We start from the raw sequence: 20,358 nt of genomic DNA, 5'->3' as shown, positions 1-20,358 counted from the left end.
TTATACACATGCTGCTAAGAAAATAGTTTTATACACGGAATTTCAACAAGAAAGAGAAAAGGACAGGGAGAGTGGGGTGCCAGGGAGATGTGGAGAGGCTGGGAAAGAAAGGTGGCAGCAAGCGCAAAACTGCAGTGTTTCTCTTGTTGCCTACATTTGTAACTGGCATTTTTGGTATCAGAATAACTAATTCCATCCCACCCCTAATTTCCTGGAGTCGGAGTTTGTCATTGTAGACATGAATGGGACAGGAAGTGAGATTCATAGAATATATGGGTATGAGGACCAAGTTGAATTCACCTCCCCCATCTTTTTTGTATGTGAGCCACTGCTTCAGTATAACGTGTTCACAGAGCAGTGTGACTGACAGACCGGAAAACCTAAATCCCAGGGCTGGATGAATCTCTGCGTGAATAGAAATAGATACTGGTAGCAGAAGCAGCCTGAGGGGGAGAGAGGACCGAAGGAGAATACTTTGCAAGAGGAGGGGCTAAAAGGAAAAGGGTAGTAGGAAAACTCTGGAGGACATGGGAAATTCTGCAGGTTTTCTTTGCTAACATAGAACACCTACTTCTCCATCCCCTGCCACTTTAGCTGGACTTAGGGGTTGTCAAAATGACTACCTGATGGTTACAGAAACAACTAGGTCAGGGGTGGGGAACCTTCTAGGTAATTCCTTTTCTATTGGCTCCTTTGGTGATATCACCCTATCACAGATTCACCACACTTCAGTCATCTCCTTGTCCACCCACCCGCTCAGCAACATCAGCTCAGAACCCCCATGAGTCTCATAGATGGGTCCTGATTCTTTTGGGAATGTCTCCAACAGCTGCTGGGCTGGAGGGAGCAGATCATGGGCAGAGGGTAAGGGGGAAGAAAAGCAGATGGGAAACAACGGGCCCAACAAGACAGGCCACTAGGGAGGGAAACAGGAGTAGGGGCTTGTGAAAGAAGTAAAAGAGGAAATGGTGATAGGCGAGAAGGAATCATACCTGGAATTCAGAAACCAAACTACTCTACCCACTCCTTTCTCCCCCGGTACCACCTTGGTGACATTGGCTTTTCTAATTCACAGCTGAGAATAAGGGGACATTACCTGTCCTGATAAATATCTCAATTCAGGGAACAGGACGGTGTCTATCAGAGTCCAGGCTCTTCTCCCCATTCCCAGCTCCTGCCTCTGAGATTGTGAATGGCCAGGGGGAAGCTGCATTGTGAGGCGTGGCAAGGAGTTAAACACATTTGGTCTTCCAAAGATGAGGTGTTTTAAAGAAACACTTTAAATAGTTGGGTGGGGAAGGAAGTGACACGAACGGGGGAAAAAAAACCACTTGTTTGAAGGGAGAGTTTTCGTTTTTTTTTTTTTTTTTTGTATTTTCCAAGTTTATGTTTTTCTTTAGTTCATTCCTCTGGTCTCTCCATTTCTCTCTTTTGTACGCATGTGCGCGCACTTGCTCTCGTTTTTTTGGTTGTGTGTGTGTTTCAGTTTTTTTTAAAAGAACTTTGGATTTGCCGTTGGTGGGCAGCGCCGGTCCCTGGAGGCTGGACCCCCCATGTGGCAGGGCTAGGACAAGGGGCGGGCCCACGGCTGCTGAGAGGATCTCTGTGTTTAAAGCCTTTGAGAATAAGTTACTGCAGTTCCCAGGGTGCAGGGTGGGGGTTGGCAGAGGGGTTCCTGGCGGCGGCTTCCCCTAGAGTCCAGGCCGCAGGGGCTCCTGGTGAGGAGGGGGTTGGGAGGGAGGGGTTGGGGAAAGTGAGCTAGGAGCACTTCACCCTGCCAACCTCCAGTTTGGTTCGAGTTTTGTGGGCTCCCTGCCCATCCCAGACTCCAACTTTGGGAGCCAACTGGGTATTTGGAAAGAGTCTGTGAGCAGTATGGTGCTCTAGACAAGGGGGTAGGAAAGAGAAGGGGGAAAGGCAAAGTTTATGTTCCTTCCCCATTCTTTGCCTTGGGTTTTCCTTTTCCTTTCTTCTTTTCTTCTTCTTCTTCTTTTTTTTTTGTTTTTTGGTGTTTTCTCAGTGGACCATCATGGGGTAGTGTGTGTGTGTGTGTGTGTGTGTGTGTGTGTGTGTGTGTGTGTGTGTATTTATGCAGTGGGGCCTGGGAATTCTGTGAGGAAAAGGAAGATGGAACCAAGGACATGTTTTGTGTATGGTAGGCAGATATGTATGAATAATCAGGATACCAAGGTGGGTCTGTGTGTGTCTATGAAGACAAAGAGGCAAGGAAGTACATCTGCAAGGAGCTGAGGATGAGGATCAGTGTGTGTCTGTTGGGTGGGGAGGAGGCAGGACTCTGCTGGAGGTGGGGTGTGTGAAGCCCACTGAGGGTGGGAACTGAAAGGTTCCCGTGAGGTGGGCGGAGCCAAGGGTTGGGGTGAGGGATCTGAGTTCCCACCAAACACCCCTTGGGGTGAAAGAGGGAGCCCCGAGGCCCACCTCTCTCCCCATCTTGGTTTATCGGTTTATAAAGCTAGAAGTGTAGAGGTAGTAGTAGTTTTTGGGTTGGAGTCCGTGTGAGGTAATCTTGCTTCCTCTTTGGCAAAAGCCACAGCAGCCGAGGCAGCAGTGGCAGTGTTGGTGATGGTGATGGGTGGGCCCCCGGGGGGTGGGGCTGCCTTGCGCCGGTGGGCCGAGGAGCGCAGGTGGGAGGCCAGGGCTTCACGCCCACTCAGCAGCACCTCACACGCCAGGCAGTGGTAGGTGCAGATGGGCACCCGCAGTGGAGGGGGCATGGAACCCCCAGAGCCCCGCCCAAAGAAGCAGAAGGATCTCTGGTGGGCAGTAGCCAGGGCCTCCCCATCAAATGCCATCTTGCACTGACGGCACAGGTAGCGGTGGGTCACATCCACGGTGGAGATGCCAGTGCTGCCTGTCAGCAGCTCATCGGCCTCACCAGCCTCCCCCTCCCCTGGAGCGGGCAGTTCAGGAGGCTTTGGAGGTGCTGTGGCTGTGGGCTCGGGGGGTTGGGGTGGTGGCTGGAGAAGGGCATTGGGAAGCAACCCAATGAGGGTCTGAGGTATCACGGGGTTCATGGGAAACAGCCCCTTTTTCATGCCATAGAGCTGTTGAAAGTAGGCCCCTTGTAACTGGGGGCCAAAGACAGCTGGTGGTGCCGTTCCCCCTGCAGGGGGCAATGGGAAGGGCAGGAATTGGCTTCCCAGCAGGGCTGGGACAGTGGCCTTCAATGCTTTGAGGTTCTTGAGGGCATCATTGGAGGAGTTGGTGGAGGCTGCAACTGGCTTTCGCTCACCAGAGACCTTGTCCCCCGAGGGCTCAGCAGGGGGCCCTGGGACAGGGTCAGTGGTGCCTGCTGTGGAGGTGTTGGTTTGGTTGGACACGGGTCTCTGAGATAAGGGGCGGCCTGGGCCAGCAGTCTGGACCACTGTGGTAGTAGGCAGGACCGAAGTGGCGAGGCTGAGGAGGCCTGAGGAGGCTGCAGGGCCTAGGAAGATGAAAGGAGTGATGAAGGGTTAGCCACCTCCTGCCCCATCATCCTTCCTGCCATAGGCTACCTCCAGCCATACACACCCATGCCCACCACCTGGCTTCCGTGCTCCCGTTCCCCCATTCTTTCTCCCAAGGGCCTGAAGCAAACCATAGGAGGAGATTGGACATGGGAAGAGTCAAGAGGGAGAAGGAAGAGCATGTCATTAGAGGGAGATGCTCTCTGAAGTCCAGCTCCTCCCAACCTCCCCACTCACCTGAACTGAAAGGAGCTAAGCTGCCCAGCGGGGGCTGGGCCAGAGCTGGGCCAGACAAGAGGACTGGGGCCAGGCGAGGCAGGGCTGGGGCAGCCCCGAGGGGCGTAGAGGCAGGTGTGGTGGCTGGTGGGGCCTTGGGAGCCGGGGGGGCCTCTGGTGCCGGAGCCAAGTCGTAGCACTTGCTTTCACTCTTCAGCTGGGCTCGGACTGCCTCCTTGAGCTTGGCCAGGTGCTGGTGGGAAAAGAGATGGCCTCGGCAGGAGACATAGAAATCATACTTGACATCACAATAGGGGCAGTCGGTGCGCTGGGCTGCCAGGGGGCCCTCACTGCTGACCCCAGTGCCCCCAACAGCTGCCCCTTGTAGTTTGGCCTTCTTTTCCTTGGCACGAGCATTCTGGAACCAGACCTGGATGACTCTCTTGGGCAGCCCAATCTCTTCCCCCAGCACCTCGCACTCCTGCATAGTGGGGGTCCGGTAGGCTTCATAGCAGGCTTTCATAATCTTCAGCTGCAGGCTGCTCATCTGGGTCCTATAGCGCCGCTGCCCCATTCCATCTGGAACCCCAGTCCCACCTCCTGGTCCCCCACTGGTTCCTCCGGCCCCAGGGGACTCTGGTTCAGCTAGGCTGGAAGCAGATGAGTCGCTTAGATCTCCTGCAGATGGACTACAAGCCTCACTCTCTGGAGATGCTTTAGGTGGTTCCTCTGGGCCCTCGTCCTCACTGGGTGGAGGGGGAGGTGGGAGAGGTGGAAGCGGCTCTGATGTTGGGGTGGTGGCCTCTTTTGTAGGTGGTAGAAAAGGCAGGGGCCCAGCAGCAGGGGCAACTGTGGGGTAGGGAAAAGCAGGTGTTTCCCTCTTTGGAGCCTCCCTCCCAGTGCCATCATCTACCTTGCCCAACAGGAGGTTGAACTTGGGAAAAGATGCAGGGGTGGGTGTGACAGGAGGTTTGACTGCTGGACTGGGCACACCTCCAGGGGTGCTTCGAAACTGGCCTTTCCTCTCCCGGGCCCTGGTGTTCTGGAACCAGACTTGAACCACTCGCTTTTTGAGCCCCACCTCCTCAGAGATGCAGTCGAGCATCTTGCGTGTCGGGTTGGAATCCTGCATGTACCAGCGGTATAGGATCTCCAGCTGCTCGGGCAGGATAGTGGTCCGCAGGCGCTTGTCCCTGGGGGGCTCGCCTTCCCCTCCACCCCCTGCTTCACTGCCTGTGGGGGACAAGCTGCCATCCTCATGCTTCCTTTTGAGAGGTGGCCCTGACACTGGTGAGGTGCCTGCTGCCAGGGGGTTTCGCTCCCCAAACACCAGCAAGGGCAGATCTAGGAGCTGGGGGGCAGTGCTGGCCTGCATAGATGGCAGGAAATGCAGTCGGCGGTGACTGGCCAGGAGGTCCTGGCTGGGGAAAGAGATGGCACACTGGTCACAGCTGAGGGCCAGGGAAGGTGGGGGAGTAGCCTTCTCCTCAGGTTCTTTGCCTCCTGGCCTTGTTGCCTCTGCTTGGCTCTTCTCTTCCCCGTCTGGAGGTTCTGGTGATGGACCTTCAAGCTCTGCTGGAGGCTCTAGGCCCCGCTCCTCCTCTACTTCTTCTTCCTCAACCTCTTCCTCCTCTTCCCCCCTCTCTGCCTCTTCTTCCTCCTCTTCAGGGGTTTGGTCATCATAGCACTTCTTGAGGTGCCGTACCAACTCAAAAACACAGGAGAAAGTGGCATGGCAACGCCTGCAACCGGAGGCTCCCCCAGTGGCTCCTCCGGCTGGCACAGGCCCACCCTCACAGGCATTTTTGCGTGCTTTCTGGCGGGCATTCTGGAACCACACTACCACCACACGGCTAGCCAGACCCAAGAGACTTGCGAGCCGTTCCACCTCTCCGTCCTTGGGGTAGGCACTGGTCTCAAAGAAAGACTGCAGGGCTTGGGTCTGGAACTCTGTGAACTTGGTTCTGGAGAACCGTCGGCCAGCAGGCACTAGGGAAGGAAGATTCCCTCTGGAGTTTTCTTCCTCCTCTGCGGACCAGCGTCCTCCTGCCCGGCCTCGCTCTTCAGGAGGAGCACGGGTCCCCCCTGCCTCAGGCTCTGGGACCAGGAAGGGTGGACCCAGCTGGGGAGCAGGTGAATCCAGAGACCCATCGGGAGGCTTGGAGGGCTCTGCAGGGGGTGGATAGAGGCTATCATAGCTCTTTCTAAACTGAGCAGCATACCGGCTCAGGGCCTCAAAGGGTAGAAAGCGGCGGTGGACGTGTTCTTCATGTGTCTTGAGAATCAGCATATTGGAGAAGAGTTTCCCGCAGGCCCCGCAGGCCAGCTTTTCCCCACCCCCCAGGGCCTCGGGTGGAGGTGGGGCTGGGGGAGGGGGCACAGCCTGTTTCCCTTCATTGTACTGGATCACCAGCTCAAAGCCGAAGTTTTCTAGAAGGGCTTTGGCTGCAGTGCGAGCGGCCTCGTTGGGCGATGGCTGGGGAGGTGAGGAGGGCTCTGCCTCATGACCCTCTTTAGCCATGGGGGGCCGCTCCCACTCCCGCTCAGCTAGCTCAGCCTTGGGAGGCGGGGGTGGGGGGGGAGGGGTGGCAGCCGGCAGGGACAGCATGGGTGCAGGCCCAGCCAGTGCCAGCTTGGGTCCCACCTTGAGGTCATGGAGGTAGAAGGGAAGGAGCAGCTGCTGCTGCTGGAGCTTAAGCAATGATTCGGGCACCAGAGGGAAAGGAGGCAGGACTGGCGGGGTGAAGAGCGGGGCTGGGAATCGGTGCAGGTCCAAGGGAGGAGGCGGAGGGGACAGAAAGGGCAATCCAGATATGAAGCCACTGGCATCAGGGGCCTTCTTCTCGGTGCCCACCTCCCCTTCAGTCTCGCCTTCCTTGGGCTCCTCTTGGCTGCGCTCTAGCCCCTCAGTCTTGGTGTCAGTCTTGGCTCCCCGAGAGCGAGTCTGATGCAGAACTGACCGCATGTGGATCTCCAGTGTGGAGCTCTGGTTGTAGGAGACCCGGCAGACTGTGCACTTGAAGGGCTTGTCTGTGGCGGCAGTGGTGGTAGGCGGAGCGCCAGCCTCTCCCCTGGCAGGGGCAGAGGGGTCAATGGCGGCCTTCTTCATCTTATGAAGGTGGGAAACAGAATTATAATGAACCAAGAGGATATTCTTCTGAGTGAAGGACTCCTTACACACAGTGCACTTATAGGGCCGGGCAGGGTCAAGAAACTTGTCCAGGGCAAAGTTGGTGGTCTTCCGGTAGGTCAGAGGGTGGCGAGAGTCAGCTGGAGCTGGCTCTGCAGAGCGGGGCTCCCCAGTGGTCCCCTCTTCCTCCTCAGCCATAGTGGGTGGAGGAGCCACTTCTTCAGCTTGGGCATCAGGCTGAGGGACTGGAGATGGGGCTGGAGAAGGGGGCTGATCAGGGCTTCCCGAGGGTTTGTCTGGGGCCTCAACTGAGGCCAGGGGAGGCTCAGGAAGAGAATCTGGACTGGCTTCTGGGGTCAGGTTAGGGCCTTCTAAGGGAGAGAGAGAAGAGGGTACAATGAGCAGGGAGCTTGTTTAAGCCAGACCCCACCCACACAATACCAGGGCAGCTGACCTTGGCCTTGGTCATTTTCAGACCTTCTTGGCCCATGGGGCCTAGATCCCATTCCTGCCACCTTGGGAGGTTTGCTGTCACCTTCCTTACCTGCTGCCTGGTCCCTGCTGGGTACAGGCTGTGGCCCAGGAGTGGGAGGTTCTGGGCCATCTTCCAGAGGGCTTAGTGAAGGTCCAGGCAGCACTTTGGTCATAAAGGTCATCTCTACAGTTGTGGCCTGTGATGGGAGAAATCCTAGTGGCTTCACCACCCACCACCCCCTATGGTACGTCTGCTGCCCTGCACCTGTACCTGTGCTGAGCTCCCCTTCCTCAGATCCCAACTCCTCTCTGTCAAGCATCCCACTTAATTGCTACTCTTCCCACAGATGAGAGAGCCTGGGATGCTGCCCATCCTATGTGGCTCCCTCTTTCCCCTAGGCCGAAAGTCATCCTTTCTCAGGGCTACCTGGTCCTGGCAGGTGTGCCTGCTGTCTAACAGTTCTCCTCAGGATTTAATGGAAAAAAAAAAAAAAAAAAAAGCCTAGTTTCCTAATTCATGAGGCGAGGCAGCTAGACAAACTCAGTTCTGAGGCTCCCTCTCTTAAGTCCTACTGCAAATCTGCAAGATGCTGTTTTCTTCATCAATACTCCCCACCCAACACATACACTTGCCTGGACACCCCTGCCTCTTCCTCCCCTGCTGTATGGCCCTGACAAGGCCTCGCTGGACCATCCTCACCTAACCTGTACTCACCACAAGGAGCAGCTTCTCAACGCACTCAGGCACCACGTTGTGAAGATGACTAAGGTGGAAGTGCAGGGCAGGCCGGCCCACCAGCTGCTCCTGGCAAAGCGGGCACCTGTACTTGGGCTGCACTGCATGCTGGGAGAGCGTGTGAGCCCTCACCTGGCTGAACTCAGGGCTCAGGAAGCTGCAGTATGGACAGCAGTATACCTGGGGGTACATACGGGCAGTGGAGGAGATGTCAGGAAGGGTGGGAACTACCATCACATAGTCCTTTGGATTCCGGAATATAACACTGGCCTTCACTCCACTTTTACAGAGAGAGAGCCGGAAGGAAGGCATCACAGCAGACCCAGCCTCCGGCCACAGGTCCTGAGAGCTGGCCCCTCCCTCCGTTCCCTTGGACTGGGTCAAAGGCCTAGCCTAGGCCACTACCTTCTTCGGCATCTCTCTACCTTTTCTTAGCGTGTCCTTCCCAGTCTTTTGCTGCTCTGCTCAATTCTCCAGCTGGCAGATGGTACTGTACCTGCCCCCTCCAGGATTTAGTTTTCTTTTCTTACCCACCCTCAGCCTGCCTGTGTCTTCTATGTGTAATAGCTCCATTTCTGCTGGGCACCTTTTGGACTCAGAGGCTCCCTTGTCCCAGCCCCCTCTGCCTCTCTGAACTGTCTCCTGAAGAGGGGCCCTATTTGTCTGCTCAGAGGCCAGCCAGCTTATTCTCCCTCAGGCTCAGTGCCTCCCACTTTCTTTCTCATCCTTCTCCTGCTTCTGCTTCTTCTTAATGCAAACAAATGCCACAGCTCCCCCAGTGGCCCAGGCTGGCCTGGCTCTCTCAGCATATTCTTGTCCCCACACCTACAGAGGGGTGAGGCTGGGAGAGCACTTCTTCTCCTTCACCTCACCTCCCTGCTCCCCTGCTGTCACCTGACCTGTCCAGCCTGCATTTTGCCCATGGCCTCAAATCAGGCTTGTCTCCCTGCCTCACTGCCTCTCCTGTTGCCTGTGCCATTGGTCCAGGCCTGTGTGTCAGGGAGGGGACGGCCATAAAGGATGGGGATCCAGATGCTCATCTTTTTTTTTTTTTTTGAGTCAGAGTCTCACTCTGTCAGCCAGGCTGAGTGCAGTGGCATGCTCACGGCCACTGCAGCCTCAACCGGCTGGGCTCAGGAGATCCTTTCACCTCAGTCTTCCAAGTAGCTGGGACTATAGGCATGCACCACCACGCCTGGCTAATTTTTTTGATGTATTGTAGAGATGAGGTCTCGCCAAGTTGCCCAGACTGGTCTCGAACCCCTGGGCTCAGGCAATCCTCTCACCTGGGCCTCCCAAAGTGCTGAGATTATAGACGTGAGCCACCATGCCCGGCCCAGATGCACATCCTAATGTACCTGGCCCTTGGAGCAGACATCTGCAACAGGTCCATTGGAGGGAACGAAGGAAGAAGAGAAGCTGAGGACACAAGGCATTACTGCAGTTTGCAGTAAAGCAATAACACTGCACATTGTAGTAATAATAATCACTGCATATTGCAGTCCAATCGGCTGTGAGGCATAGGATAGCATCTCAAGACCAGAGACTGGGAGTCCCCTCAGAACAACACTTTCAGGCCACAGAGCTCAACCATTCTTGGCCCCTGCCTAAATCCAAGTTCTGGAAATTTAGATATGTGTGGGACATGCTGTCACGTGAATCATTTGGTTGGTGCCTCTACACTCAAGAAGCAGGTATCAGGAAAGTTCTGTCAAGGTTCAGGGCTTTCTGGAGGATGTGAACATCCCATCCGTGTCTAGTTGTCTTTCTGCTCCTAAATGAGGAATAAAGAACTGGGAAGCAGCTGGTTTTTTGCTTTTGCCTTTCTCTTCATTTCTTACTTCTTTAGTCCTCTCCTTCCACAATACCTCCAGTCTTCCCTACTCCCATTACAGTTCCTTTCTTTACCTTTCCCTCAGATTTCTCTCATCTCTTCTTGTCATCTCCCTCTGTGCTCCACCCTTCAGGGCCAGCTCTACCTCATATGGTGCTGAATGTGTGTAGTGGGACCTAGGTGGAATTTCTTAAATGTGCTATTCTGAGTAAAATAAGTCACAAGCATGACAAAATTAGATCTGCCTTTAAAATATGAGCAGATCTCAGTAAAGCCAGACCCCCACCTCAGCTCTTCCCAGTTACCCCAGTTCTGACCGTGGTCTGGTTGGCACTGTCTCTGGAAGGGCCAGTCTTGTTCTCTGCCTCTTCAGAAGCTGAGGGTGAAAGGAGAGGAGATTAAGGGACTCTGAAAGCCCTCCCCCAGCCCTTATTTGTAGCAGAGAGCATCCAGGGTAGGGAGTTGGGTTCTAGGAAAAAGGGAGAAAGGACAGGAAATGCAGTAGACAGGTAAGGCTTGGCAGGAGCTGACTCCAGGTTAGCAAGATGGCCCAGGTTTGGGTCCTCAAAGAGTGGAAGCACCTAGCTTCCTTCCCTGCTGATAAACTTTGATCAGTTTTGCTCCTTCCGCACAGGAGGCATGGCTGTGCTCCTGGATTATTGCAAGTTCCCATGACCATCTCAGAATGTAGGAGGACTTTGGGGCAGGGAGGGAAAACAAACCAGATGAACAACTCACCCAATTGTTCTGTCTTGGTCTGGGCATCTCTCTCAGGGGTGGATGGCTCAGCTAATGGGGTAGCAGGTGCCTTCCCTGTGTGGGATGGGGGAGAGTCAGTTTCAAGAAGTGAAGCATCAGGGGAGGAAAGACACAGGGCAGAGGAAGCAGGACAAGCAACCAGTCAATGAAGAAGGAAATGGATGGGTGGATCAACAAGCAGGAGAGGACAAAATGTCTCCAAAAAGAGATACTCATATGGAAGTTGAAGGGAAAAATCACAGTATTAGAAGTAGTAGGGGCCAGGCATAGTGGTTCACACCTGTAATCCCAGCATTTTGGAAGGCCAAGGCAAGAGGATCACTTGAGTCCAGGAGTTTGAGATCAGCTTCGGCAACATAGTGAGACATTTTTTTTTTTCTTTTGAGTTGGAGTCTCACTCTGTTGCCCAGGCTAGAGTGCAGTGGCATGCTCACGGCCACCCAAACTTCGACCTGCTAGGCTCCGGCGATCCTTCTGCTTCAGCCTTCCAAGTAGCTGGAACTACAGGTGCACGCTCCCACGGCCGGCTAATTTTTTTTATTTATTGTAGAGACGAGGTCTCACCATATTGCCCAAGCTGGTCTTGAACCCACAGGCTCAGGCAGTCCTCTCGCCTCGGCCTCCCAAAGTACTGGGATTACAGGCTTGAGCTACCACGCCTGGCTGTGAGACCTTGTTTCTACAGAAAATTTTAAAAATTAGCTGGGCACGGTGGCATGCGCCTGTAGTCCCAGCTACTTGGGAGGCTAAGATAAAAGGGTTTCCTAAGCCCAGGAGGTTGAGGCTGTGGTGAGCCGTGATTGTGCCGGTGTTTTCCAGCCTGGGCAAAAGAGAGAGACGCTGACTCAAAAAAATTAAAAAAAAAATAAAAATAGAAGTGGTAGGGCCTAAGAGATCATCTTGTGCAATTCCAGCCCCCGTCCTTTTATATAAACCAGTCCAGCAGTAGGCAACAGAAACAGGACCAAACGCCCCCAGTCTCCACTGACCCAGGGAGTAGGAAGCCCTAGAGATGAAGTGGGAGGGGCACAGAAGAAGGAAGCTGAAGTTGAATGGAAGCAGCTGCTGTGGTGAACAGGACGTGGCCAGTCTAGCTGGGAGAGGAGATTACCACTCAAGTAAGAATTGACAGATGTGTAGGAATTTATTTTCGGTGGCAGCCTAATTAAAGTGTTAAAGTTCCTTAACTCCATTCAGCCCTGCGCCAGGATCGTTAGCTATTGATCTGGGCCCCTCCAGCACTTAACTCCAGCCAGCATATTGGCAATTCAATTAGCACCAGTCAATGCTGCCTGTTCCTGGCTCCTGCTGCCCGTGCCCTCACCCTCATCCACCATTGGCTCTACAAAGCCCGACGTCCATGCCCACCTCTGACAGCCCCTTCCAGGCTCTTCTCCTGCACCCTCTGGATCAATGGCGCCTGGCTGGCTGTTCCCGGCCTCTGCTGGTACAACCTCAGCTGCCTAGGGGGGACTCTAAGCCCAGCCTTAGGGCTGAAGACCTCCTAGGAGACAGGAAGAGGCTGGGAAGCTTGTCAGGGCCTCTTCCCATCCCTGCTGCCTTTGGACCATGCCCACAGCTCCGAGCTTCCAACAAGCCTGGCCCAGCACGAAATGGTTTCTGTTCTTTTTTCCTGCCTTCTCTCCCCTTCCTAACCAGCTCCAGCCTGCTACCCCCCATACCAGCACTGCTAGGACACTAGTCTCAGAATCATTGGGTGATTTGTCATTACCTATCTTCCTGTTCTCTGTTCTCCACCCAGCAAAGTCCCTGCCTTTCTCTGCCCCTCCTAGTTTGACAGTTCCCACTGTGCCTAAAGCCCCCATTCTGTCTTTTCACAGCTTCTTCCCTTGCTGTTGATGGCCCACAGACCCATTTCTCGTTCCTTGTATCCCTTTCTCCTCAGCCCCCCGGCACCCCTCACGCTGCTGCCTTCCTGCCCAGTCCTTATCCTCAGTCCCCTCTTTCTCACCAGGAGTCTGGAGCTGCCCATGGCTGAAGCTCAGGATGCTCTGAAGAGCTGTGAGTCCGTCATCAGAGGTTGGGCCATTTTGTAGCAGCTGCAGCCGCCGCTGGGCCTGGGCATCACGGTGAGTGGGTGCCCGCAGGTGTTGCAGCACAGCCAAGCGGGAGGGTGTCTCCCATGCGCACAACAGGCAGTGGTACAGCCCCAGCTCTGCTCCTGCCTCTGCTCCCTCCATCTCCAGCAGGAACTAGAACCATGGGAAAAGGCTGGCTTAGGCCCAGGAGGGACATCGCCAGATCTCAGGGGACTTCTTTGCCTTCCCCAAGGGAGTCTGAATAGCAGCACCCGCTTCCCCACCATCTCTTATACTCCCTTGGGCCCCCATTTCCCTCTTGTGGCCACCTGAGTATTGCTGCTTGTTTTCCCCGATCTCCTCTTCCTCCTACCACTCCCGGACTCGCTCCCAGTATTTTAATGGAATCCAGTTCCATCCTCTTAAACTTCTGGTGACATGATGGCCTGAGCTGACACGGCCCCTCCCTTTAGTGCCAAACACCGGAAGAGCTGAATAAAGTCTTTGTTTCACTTGGTCAGAGTCCATTAGCCTTTGGTCTCTTTCTCCATGTCTGTCATGTTACCCTGGTACATACTTCCCTTCTTCTCCTTTTCTGTCACCCTGGATTTTTCTTTCCCTTCCCTACTCTGCATCTCTTCCCTCCATCCCCAGCCCCTTTCCTCCTCCATGTCCCTGCCCCAGCCTCACCTTATAGATCTGGCTGTTTTCTTCATGGGCTGCACCCCTGGCATGCAGCTGCATCTTCTCCTTGCTGTTGGACTCAAAGTCACAGATGTTGCAGCGCAGATGCAGAGGGGAGATAGACCCATAAGGGGCCCCATCTCCCAGGGGTACTGGGGAGGGGGTGCCCATGGCCCCACCCCCCTCCCGCAGATGGGCCACCAGCTGGTACTTCTGTGCATGTTTGTCAGTCTTGAGGTGGAGCTGGAAATTGGCCTTGAGCTGGGTGCCATAGCAGCAGAGCTTGCAGCGGTGGGTGTCACCGGCCACCTCCTTCCACTCGGCTTCTGGGAGGCTTCGGCCGACGCTGCAGTGGTAGAGCAGCAGCTCCAGGCTGTCTGTGCTGAAGGCCTGGCACACTAGGCAGCGGAACACCTTCGGGGACGAGCTGTCATCTGGGGGTGGCGAGGAGGGCAGGCCATCGGACGAGGAGCCCAGGAGCTGACCCGGAGGCAGGTGGGCATCAGGGGAGAGGCTGCCAGGGGCTGAGGGACAGAGATAGATTAGCAGCCTAAGGAAGAAATGGGGCAGGGTCAGTCCGCTATGTGGGGAGGTGAGTTACTGAGTGGGATAGTGCTCAGAGTGGCTTATGGTTACCTGAGTGAGGGAGATGGTCTTTGGGAGAAAGCCCGGGATAGGGTTTGGCCCTGGAGAGGAGAGAATAGGGAAGAGGAGCAGAGTCCAGGGAGCTTACCAGATGAGGGGAACTTTCGGGCAGGTGCACCAAGGTGGTGGAAACCATTGAGAAGCAGCTGGGCTTCCAGGGGCTTGTCTGGCCTCAGCCCAGGGCCAGGCAAGGAAGTCTGAGGCTGTCCTAGGGCCTGGGACCCAAAGTACTGGAAGAGTTCAGGGGGGTTGGTGGGGGCAGCCCCTGGTGGGGGAGGGGGCCCTGGCCCCACCAGCCCAGGAGGCAGGCCCAGCGGCAGCCCTTGGTGCAGCATTAGGACATTCTGCATGTGCTTCTCTGAGGTCATATGGATGCGCAGGTTGCGGGAGATGTTCGTCTCGTAGCTGCACACCTTGCACTGCCAGGATGATTTGGTCTTGGGCTCTTTGTCCCCGGCGGAGGGTGGGAGTGATGCTTCTGGGGGACTTCCCTGCCCACCGGGGCCCGCCTGGAAGCCCTGCAGGTTGGCCAGGTGCTTGTCAGACTGCATGTGGATGCTGAGGTTGCCCTTGGTGGTGGTAGAGTAGTTGCAGACATCACAGCGGTAGGGCTTGTAGCCACAGTTGTAGCTCTCGCCACGGGCAAGGCGGGGGTGGGCACCCCCAGCACTGCAGTAACTGCAATGACTGTTGCTCTCAGGGTGCTTCTCTCGCATGTGCACGTCCAGGGTCTGCTGGTACTTGTAGTGCCAGTTGCACTTGGGACACTTGAGTGTCTTGCAGGAGTTGCGAGAGTGAAGCAGGGACATGTGGCTGGACAGGCTGAGGCCCTGGAAGGCTGCAGGGGCTGGGGTGTAGTCATCAGCCAGGCGGTAGGGCTGGGGTGGATCATTGGGATCTTCAGGGGAGCCCACTGGGGCGGGGAGAGTGCCCCCCTCCTTGGAGGTGGGTGAGCTTTGGTTGAGTGGGGGGCAGAGCCCTCCATCCTCTTCTTGCCCCTCGGGGAGCCAATCTGGTCCAACCTCGCCTGCTGCTACTGGCGATTCTTTGGCTTGGGTTGGGCTGGGGTCCCAGGCGGCTGGGGTTATGGGTGGGGAAGGTGGGCTGAAGGGCATGACTTCTTCAGCGGGGAGGACAAGGGCCTGGACTTCTGCCTCAGGAGGGCCATCCTCGGTCTGGGCCACATTTGCCTCTGTGTTCACTGTGCTGCTGTTACCAAGGGGTATCTCAAAAGGGGAATGGGCAGAGAGTTTTGGTTCCAGAAAGCTTATGAGGGCCATGCAGCCCTCTTCCCCCTCCTGGAGCACGGCTGGGTTGCCCAGCACGTCCTGGTATTGGGCAGGAGTTAGCTTTACCCCATGAGACTGTGTGTGATCCATAAAGGCCTGGGGCCTGCTGAAACCCAGGCGGCACAGAAAGCAGAGCCAGAAGAGTGCCATGTGGTCTCCCCCTCTGTTCCCCAGGGGGCCATCTTTGGGATCTCCGACTGGGTTTGGAGCCAGCTGGTAGCTCCAGAAGGCTCCATCCTTTCCCTCACAGGCAGCCGGAGATGGCGCTGAGGTATCGTGGGACAGAATTTGGTCAGAAGAGCTAAAGCCTTGGATTGGGTCAAAGCCATGTTGGATGTGAAGGGCAGTGAGATGTGCAGGGGGCGGGCGGGCAAGGAGGGGCAGGCTGGGCTCTTCCTTGATGCCCTCCTCACCCCAGGGGAAGCCCTTTGGTAACAGGTCACTGCTGCCTGGCAGGGACAGCTCGGCCACTAGGCAGGCCTCACCACCAGCTGTGAAGAATAAGTGGTTGCTTAGGTCCACGGGAGGGAGCCCTCCTTCCTCCTCCTGCTCCTTGTCCTTTTCTACCCCCAGGTCCTTTGGTGGGAAATGGCCACAGCCAGGCCCTTCTTGGGGCTCTCCAGTCTCCTTTGGTGGGACGAGGCCACAACCTGACTCCAGGGGCTCTCCCCCTGGCTCTGAGGGCCTCATGCTCTCAGAGGTGGAGGGGGCAGCAGGGGGATCTTTGGTGACAAGATCAGAGGGGGTGCTGGAGGAGGAGGTGTCCGGAGGCGGGGGCGGGGCATTGTGCCCAGGGGAGGGGGTGGTGCCAGTGGTAGAGGCTGAGTTAAGGGTGGCCATGGTAGACGGAGGAGTGCTGGGGGTTCATTTCAGCGTGACAGCCAGTACCCTGCAGGGAAACATGAAAGAGCAATGCTGTGAAGCTGCAGGGATACCAGCCAGGCAGCTGAATCTCTGGATACTGCAGCTCCTTCCTTTTCCACCAGACTCAGACACTAACTTACCAACCTGAAGCTCTACTTAGTGTCTAACAGACTTTAGAACTTAACATGTCCAAAATCAGAACTCTTTGTCTCCTGAACCTGCTCCTGCCCCATCTTTTCTATTTCAAAAGTTGGATATTTAACCAGTTGCTTAGGCTAGAAGCCTACAAGTTTTCTCTTGTCCTCACCCATCTCTGATGTAACAGTCCCTTCACTTCTTTCTTCACTAGCAGCATCCTGGTCCCATCATGACCACCTCTTTCCTGAACTGATGCAACAGAGGCCACACTGGCCTCCCATTTCCCCTACTGTCCTCTACAGTCCATTTTCCCTCCACCCAGCAGCCAGACTGCTCTGTCATTAGCACAGGGAATGATGCCTGCCACACAGTCAACAGGTATCTTTTCAGTGACAGAACTCTGGGGAGGGCCCACAGAGTTTCCACACCCCGAAGAGGTGAATTCCCTAAGTCAAGGTCTTTTTGCCAGAGATATTCCACAGCTGATATCCTCTGGCATGCAGGCGCCATGCTGCACTCAGATGCCTTCCAGATCCACCTCTGGAAGCTTGGATTGTGGAATAGGTGGGAGCTTTCCTGGCCAACTAGCATGCAGCCTTTTATCTCTTTCCCAAAGAGATAAAAACTAATAAGTGATAGTAATACTACCATGAATAGATGCTGGCACTATGCTAAATGCTTTATATTATCATCTCATTTAATTTCACAGCAACCTTATTTTACATATGAGGTAGCCAAGAAACAGTGAGGTTAAGTGAGCCACAGACAGTGGGTGGGAACTAGCTAAACCCCAAGGTTGTGGCCTAGACTCCTCCTCAGACTAAATAAAGGCAAAATGAGCCTCAAAAAGACTAGAAATCAGGATTCCTGGGCTGCCTCCAACTAACTAGAAGCACCAGAGCCCCCATCCTCTTTTTAACAGGATTCCTCCCTCAAACTCATCAGTTCCCATGTCTCATCATCCCATACTTCTCCCAAGGCTCCAAGGGGCCCATCTACATCCTTTCCAGCTATCCGCATTAGCAGACATCTAATGATTAAATTTCTAGTGCTCTGTCAAGAGTGTTTCAGGGAAGGGGTAAGGGTATGACCTCTCTTTCCCTAGGTCATCTCTAACCCTCACTTCCAGATTCCTTGATTTGGAATGGGTCCTTGGTCTGGTCCCACCTAGCCTGCAGGTCCCAATCCAGCTTCCCTCCTCCTCCTGGGGGTCTAGCCAGGCGTGAAGTCAGAGCCATTAAGGAGCTCCAAGTGGGGCAGGATTAGCATGCTAATGAAAATGCAAATCAGAACCTGGAAAAGGGGTGGAGGGGATGGAGAGGTGGGGGAGTTGGAGAACCAAAAGGTAGGTGAAGGAATCGGACAGAGTCAGTTCCTAGACATCTAGAAAGCAGAAGCCGTACAGTTGTAGGGGAAAGGTTTTCTTCTGGAGTCCTAGGATGGGGGAGAGGGCAAGGGTGCTGGTTTGTGAGGGTCCAACATTCCACTGTCATTCCCACATGGTGGGCCCCACTGTTGAGAGCTGAACACAAGTGGGTGCTCTCTCTCAGTTGGCCCAGCAATAGAACCCACCCTTCCTACTTCAACCAACTTCTTCCTGGCTCCTGACTTGCAACTCTAGACCACAGTTCAGAGGAGGACTAGACAGACATAAGCCCCAAATCCTGTAGTTACTTCCAGATCCTCTCTCCAAAGTGTCTACTTCCCTGGAATGGAAAAAGACACAGCTAATTCCTAGCTAGAAATCTAGGAAGGCACTTAGCTTTTGGCTAGCTTGTGGGTGCGACTCAGATCGCCGAGGGTAGGTTGGCAGCTGTTTAAAATTGCAAATCTCTTCCCCACCTCCCAACCTAACCCTCCTCCTCTTCAGGAAAAAATTTCAATTGCAAATTTATCTCTGCCTCAGTGCATCCCCCCCACTGCCACCAATTCCCCCTTCCCTTTTCTTCTCGGTGCTTCTCCCATCACCCACTATTTATTACAAACCTTTAGCTGCAGTAATTATTTTTTTCATTTTTTCCCCTCCTTCCATTTCCCTCCTCCATCCTTCCCTCTCTGAATCTCTAGGTCCCTTTCTTTGCCCTTCCTACCTTGAACTGGAGATGATGCAGAAGCAGATGACAGGACTAAAAGTCATCCCTCACCTGCCACCCCCCCGGCCAAGATTCTTGTTCATTCTCAGACCCATTGCTATTCCTCCCTTTAGTTCCCGATTTTCCTTAAGGGCATCTTCTCTCCCTTGGGACACTTCTCAGACATGGGTAAAGGGACAAGGCAGCCCCTCAAAGGCCCTAACATTCCTGCCTCTGAAGGAGGGAAGGAAAAAGACGGTGGCTCTGGTGTAGAGTGGAGGTGGAGGACAGTCCAAAGGAAAGACCTGGGCAGAGGCAGGGGCTGGGGGGCCTATGTGAAAGAGAGGGGTTAGGGGAGACAGAGCAGGCAGTAGCGGCAGTGTGATTAGAGAGGAGATTGATGTGAAGGGGCGCCACAGACGGCAGAGAGAGTCAATAAAACGAGAGGATCACATTAGAGGCGACAGAGAGAGCTTTAAATTACAAGGCTGCTGCCACCAAGGGGGATGGGAGGAGGGAGGCCTGGAGCCAAGGGAGGGTGGAGAGTTCTGAGGGTGTAGTCATCCCCTGAGATGAATCTTCCAGCTCCAAAATGGACCTCAGTCTCCAAAGCTCCCTGCTGCCCCCTCATTCCACCCTCCCTCTCTAATGCGTCGTTTCCTCACAAGGGTAAGGAAGGGAGGAAGGGGAAGATGGAGAAAAAGCTGTAGGAGAAACAGAAGATTTTTCTTTTTTTCTTTGGTACTGCCCTTTTCCTCCCTCCTGACCCACGTCCTTGGCTATTTAGTCCTCAGGATGAGAAGGGAAGGATGGAAGTGCCACTTTCAGAGCTCAGCTAGAGAGTTATTGCTCCACAAACAAACAAAATATAGAGTCATAATTACTAAACTGCAAATATTCTTCCAGATAAGGGAAAAGGAAGACAGCAGGGAGCCAGGAAGCAGCAAGACACACGCTAGGATACAGAAAGAGAGAGAGAGAGAGAGAGAGAGAGACACAGAGAGAGACAGAGAGAGATTATGAGACAGACAGATGGCGGCTTGGACGTGAAGTTGCAGGAACAGTGTTGAAAAGGCATGCTCTGAGACCAAGGAAGACAGGAACCAAGGCAAGACTTAAGAACTGGAGAATTACAGGAGCAAAAAGGGTAGGGCCAAGGGCAAAGCTAGGACCAAAAGAATGAAGTCTGAGAAAGGAGAGACCTGCCCCTCACTGAAGAGGAGCCAGGTTGTGGGTTCAGGCCGGTAGAACTGGAGGCAAATACCCACCAGGGGCGCTTCCTCTGAGACCCCCAGCGAGACCAGGACTCCCCTTGGTACAGCCCTGTCCCACCTCTGGCTCACCAGGAGAAGAAGACAAACACTATTGCTCCCTAGTGGTTATACAGGGAACATCACCAAGGAGAGGGCAAGCCTGATGGAGGACAAGACTGACTTTCCCCTCCCCAACTCTGCTCCTGTAACAACAAACCACACACTAAAACCGTCCTCCCTCCTCTTCTCCAACGCCAACTACAGGGCAAAGGTTTTTGCTACAATGTCTGTCAGGGCACCATCAAGTTTGCTTAAGATGTGCATACAACGATTTCCATATCAGAGTCTTCCAAGTAGTTTTGCTTTTTTTTGAGTCAGTGTCTCACTCCATCGCCCAGACTGGGGTGCAGTGGCATGTTCACAGCCACCCCAGCATCGACCTGCTGGGCTTCAGCGATCCTTCCACCTCAGCTTTCCAAGTAGCCAGAACTACAGGTGCGCACTACCAAGCCTGGCTAATTTTTTATTTATTGTAGAGATAAGGTCTCGCCAAGTTGCCTGGGCTGATCTCAAACCTGCGGGCTCAGGCAATCCACTCTCTTGGCCTCCCAAAGTGCTAGGATTATAGGCTGAGCCACTGAGCCCAGCCACTTTTCTAATTATCTACCCAGTTTCCCTTACTCAGAGCCACTTTTAGGTTTTCTTTTATCCTCTCTCTGAAATCCTTGCCTAAAGCACTGCTATCTTCTTTTTTTTTT

The 20,358-nt window shown here is 54.4% G+C and overlaps 1 protein-coding gene across 1 annotated transcript in view; it reads right to left on the bottom strand.

Annotated features, from left to right (window-relative positions):
* Positions 1-1,344: 1,344 nt before the first annotated feature.
* ZFHX2 (zinc finger homeobox 2) overlaps positions 1,345-20,358 on the bottom strand; it is a 29,448-nt gene continuing 10,434 nt past the window's right edge. The window contains exons 2-10 of the mRNA XM_008067775.2: positions 14,073-16,162; positions 13,346-13,863; positions 12,589-12,829; positions 10,596-10,670; positions 10,175-10,233; positions 8,003-8,203; positions 7,358-7,484; positions 3,705-7,184; positions 1,345-3,445 (exon numbers count right to left, since the gene is read on the bottom strand). Coding sequence (XP_008065966.1) covers positions 2,466-3,445; positions 3,705-7,184; positions 7,358-7,484; positions 8,003-8,203; positions 10,175-10,233; positions 10,596-10,670; positions 12,589-12,829; positions 13,346-13,863; positions 14,073-16,113 — 7,722 coding nt within the window. The 5' untranslated portion in view covers positions 16,114-16,162 and the 3' untranslated portion in view covers positions 1,345-2,465. The remainder of the gene's footprint in view (positions 3,446-3,704; positions 7,185-7,357; positions 7,485-8,002; positions 8,204-10,174; positions 10,234-10,595; positions 10,671-12,588; positions 12,830-13,345; positions 13,864-14,072; positions 16,163-20,358) is intronic.

The sequence above is a fragment of the Carlito syrichta genome, unplaced genomic scaffold (assembly GCF_000164805.1).
Source record: "Carlito syrichta isolate Samal-C Ts95f unplaced genomic scaffold, Tarsius_syrichta-2.0.1 Scaffold309773, whole genome shotgun sequence".
Classification (NCBI taxonomy): Eukaryota; Metazoa; Chordata; class Mammalia; order Primates; family Tarsiidae; genus Carlito; species Carlito syrichta.
This window is presented reverse-complemented; position numbering and strand designations above follow the sequence as displayed.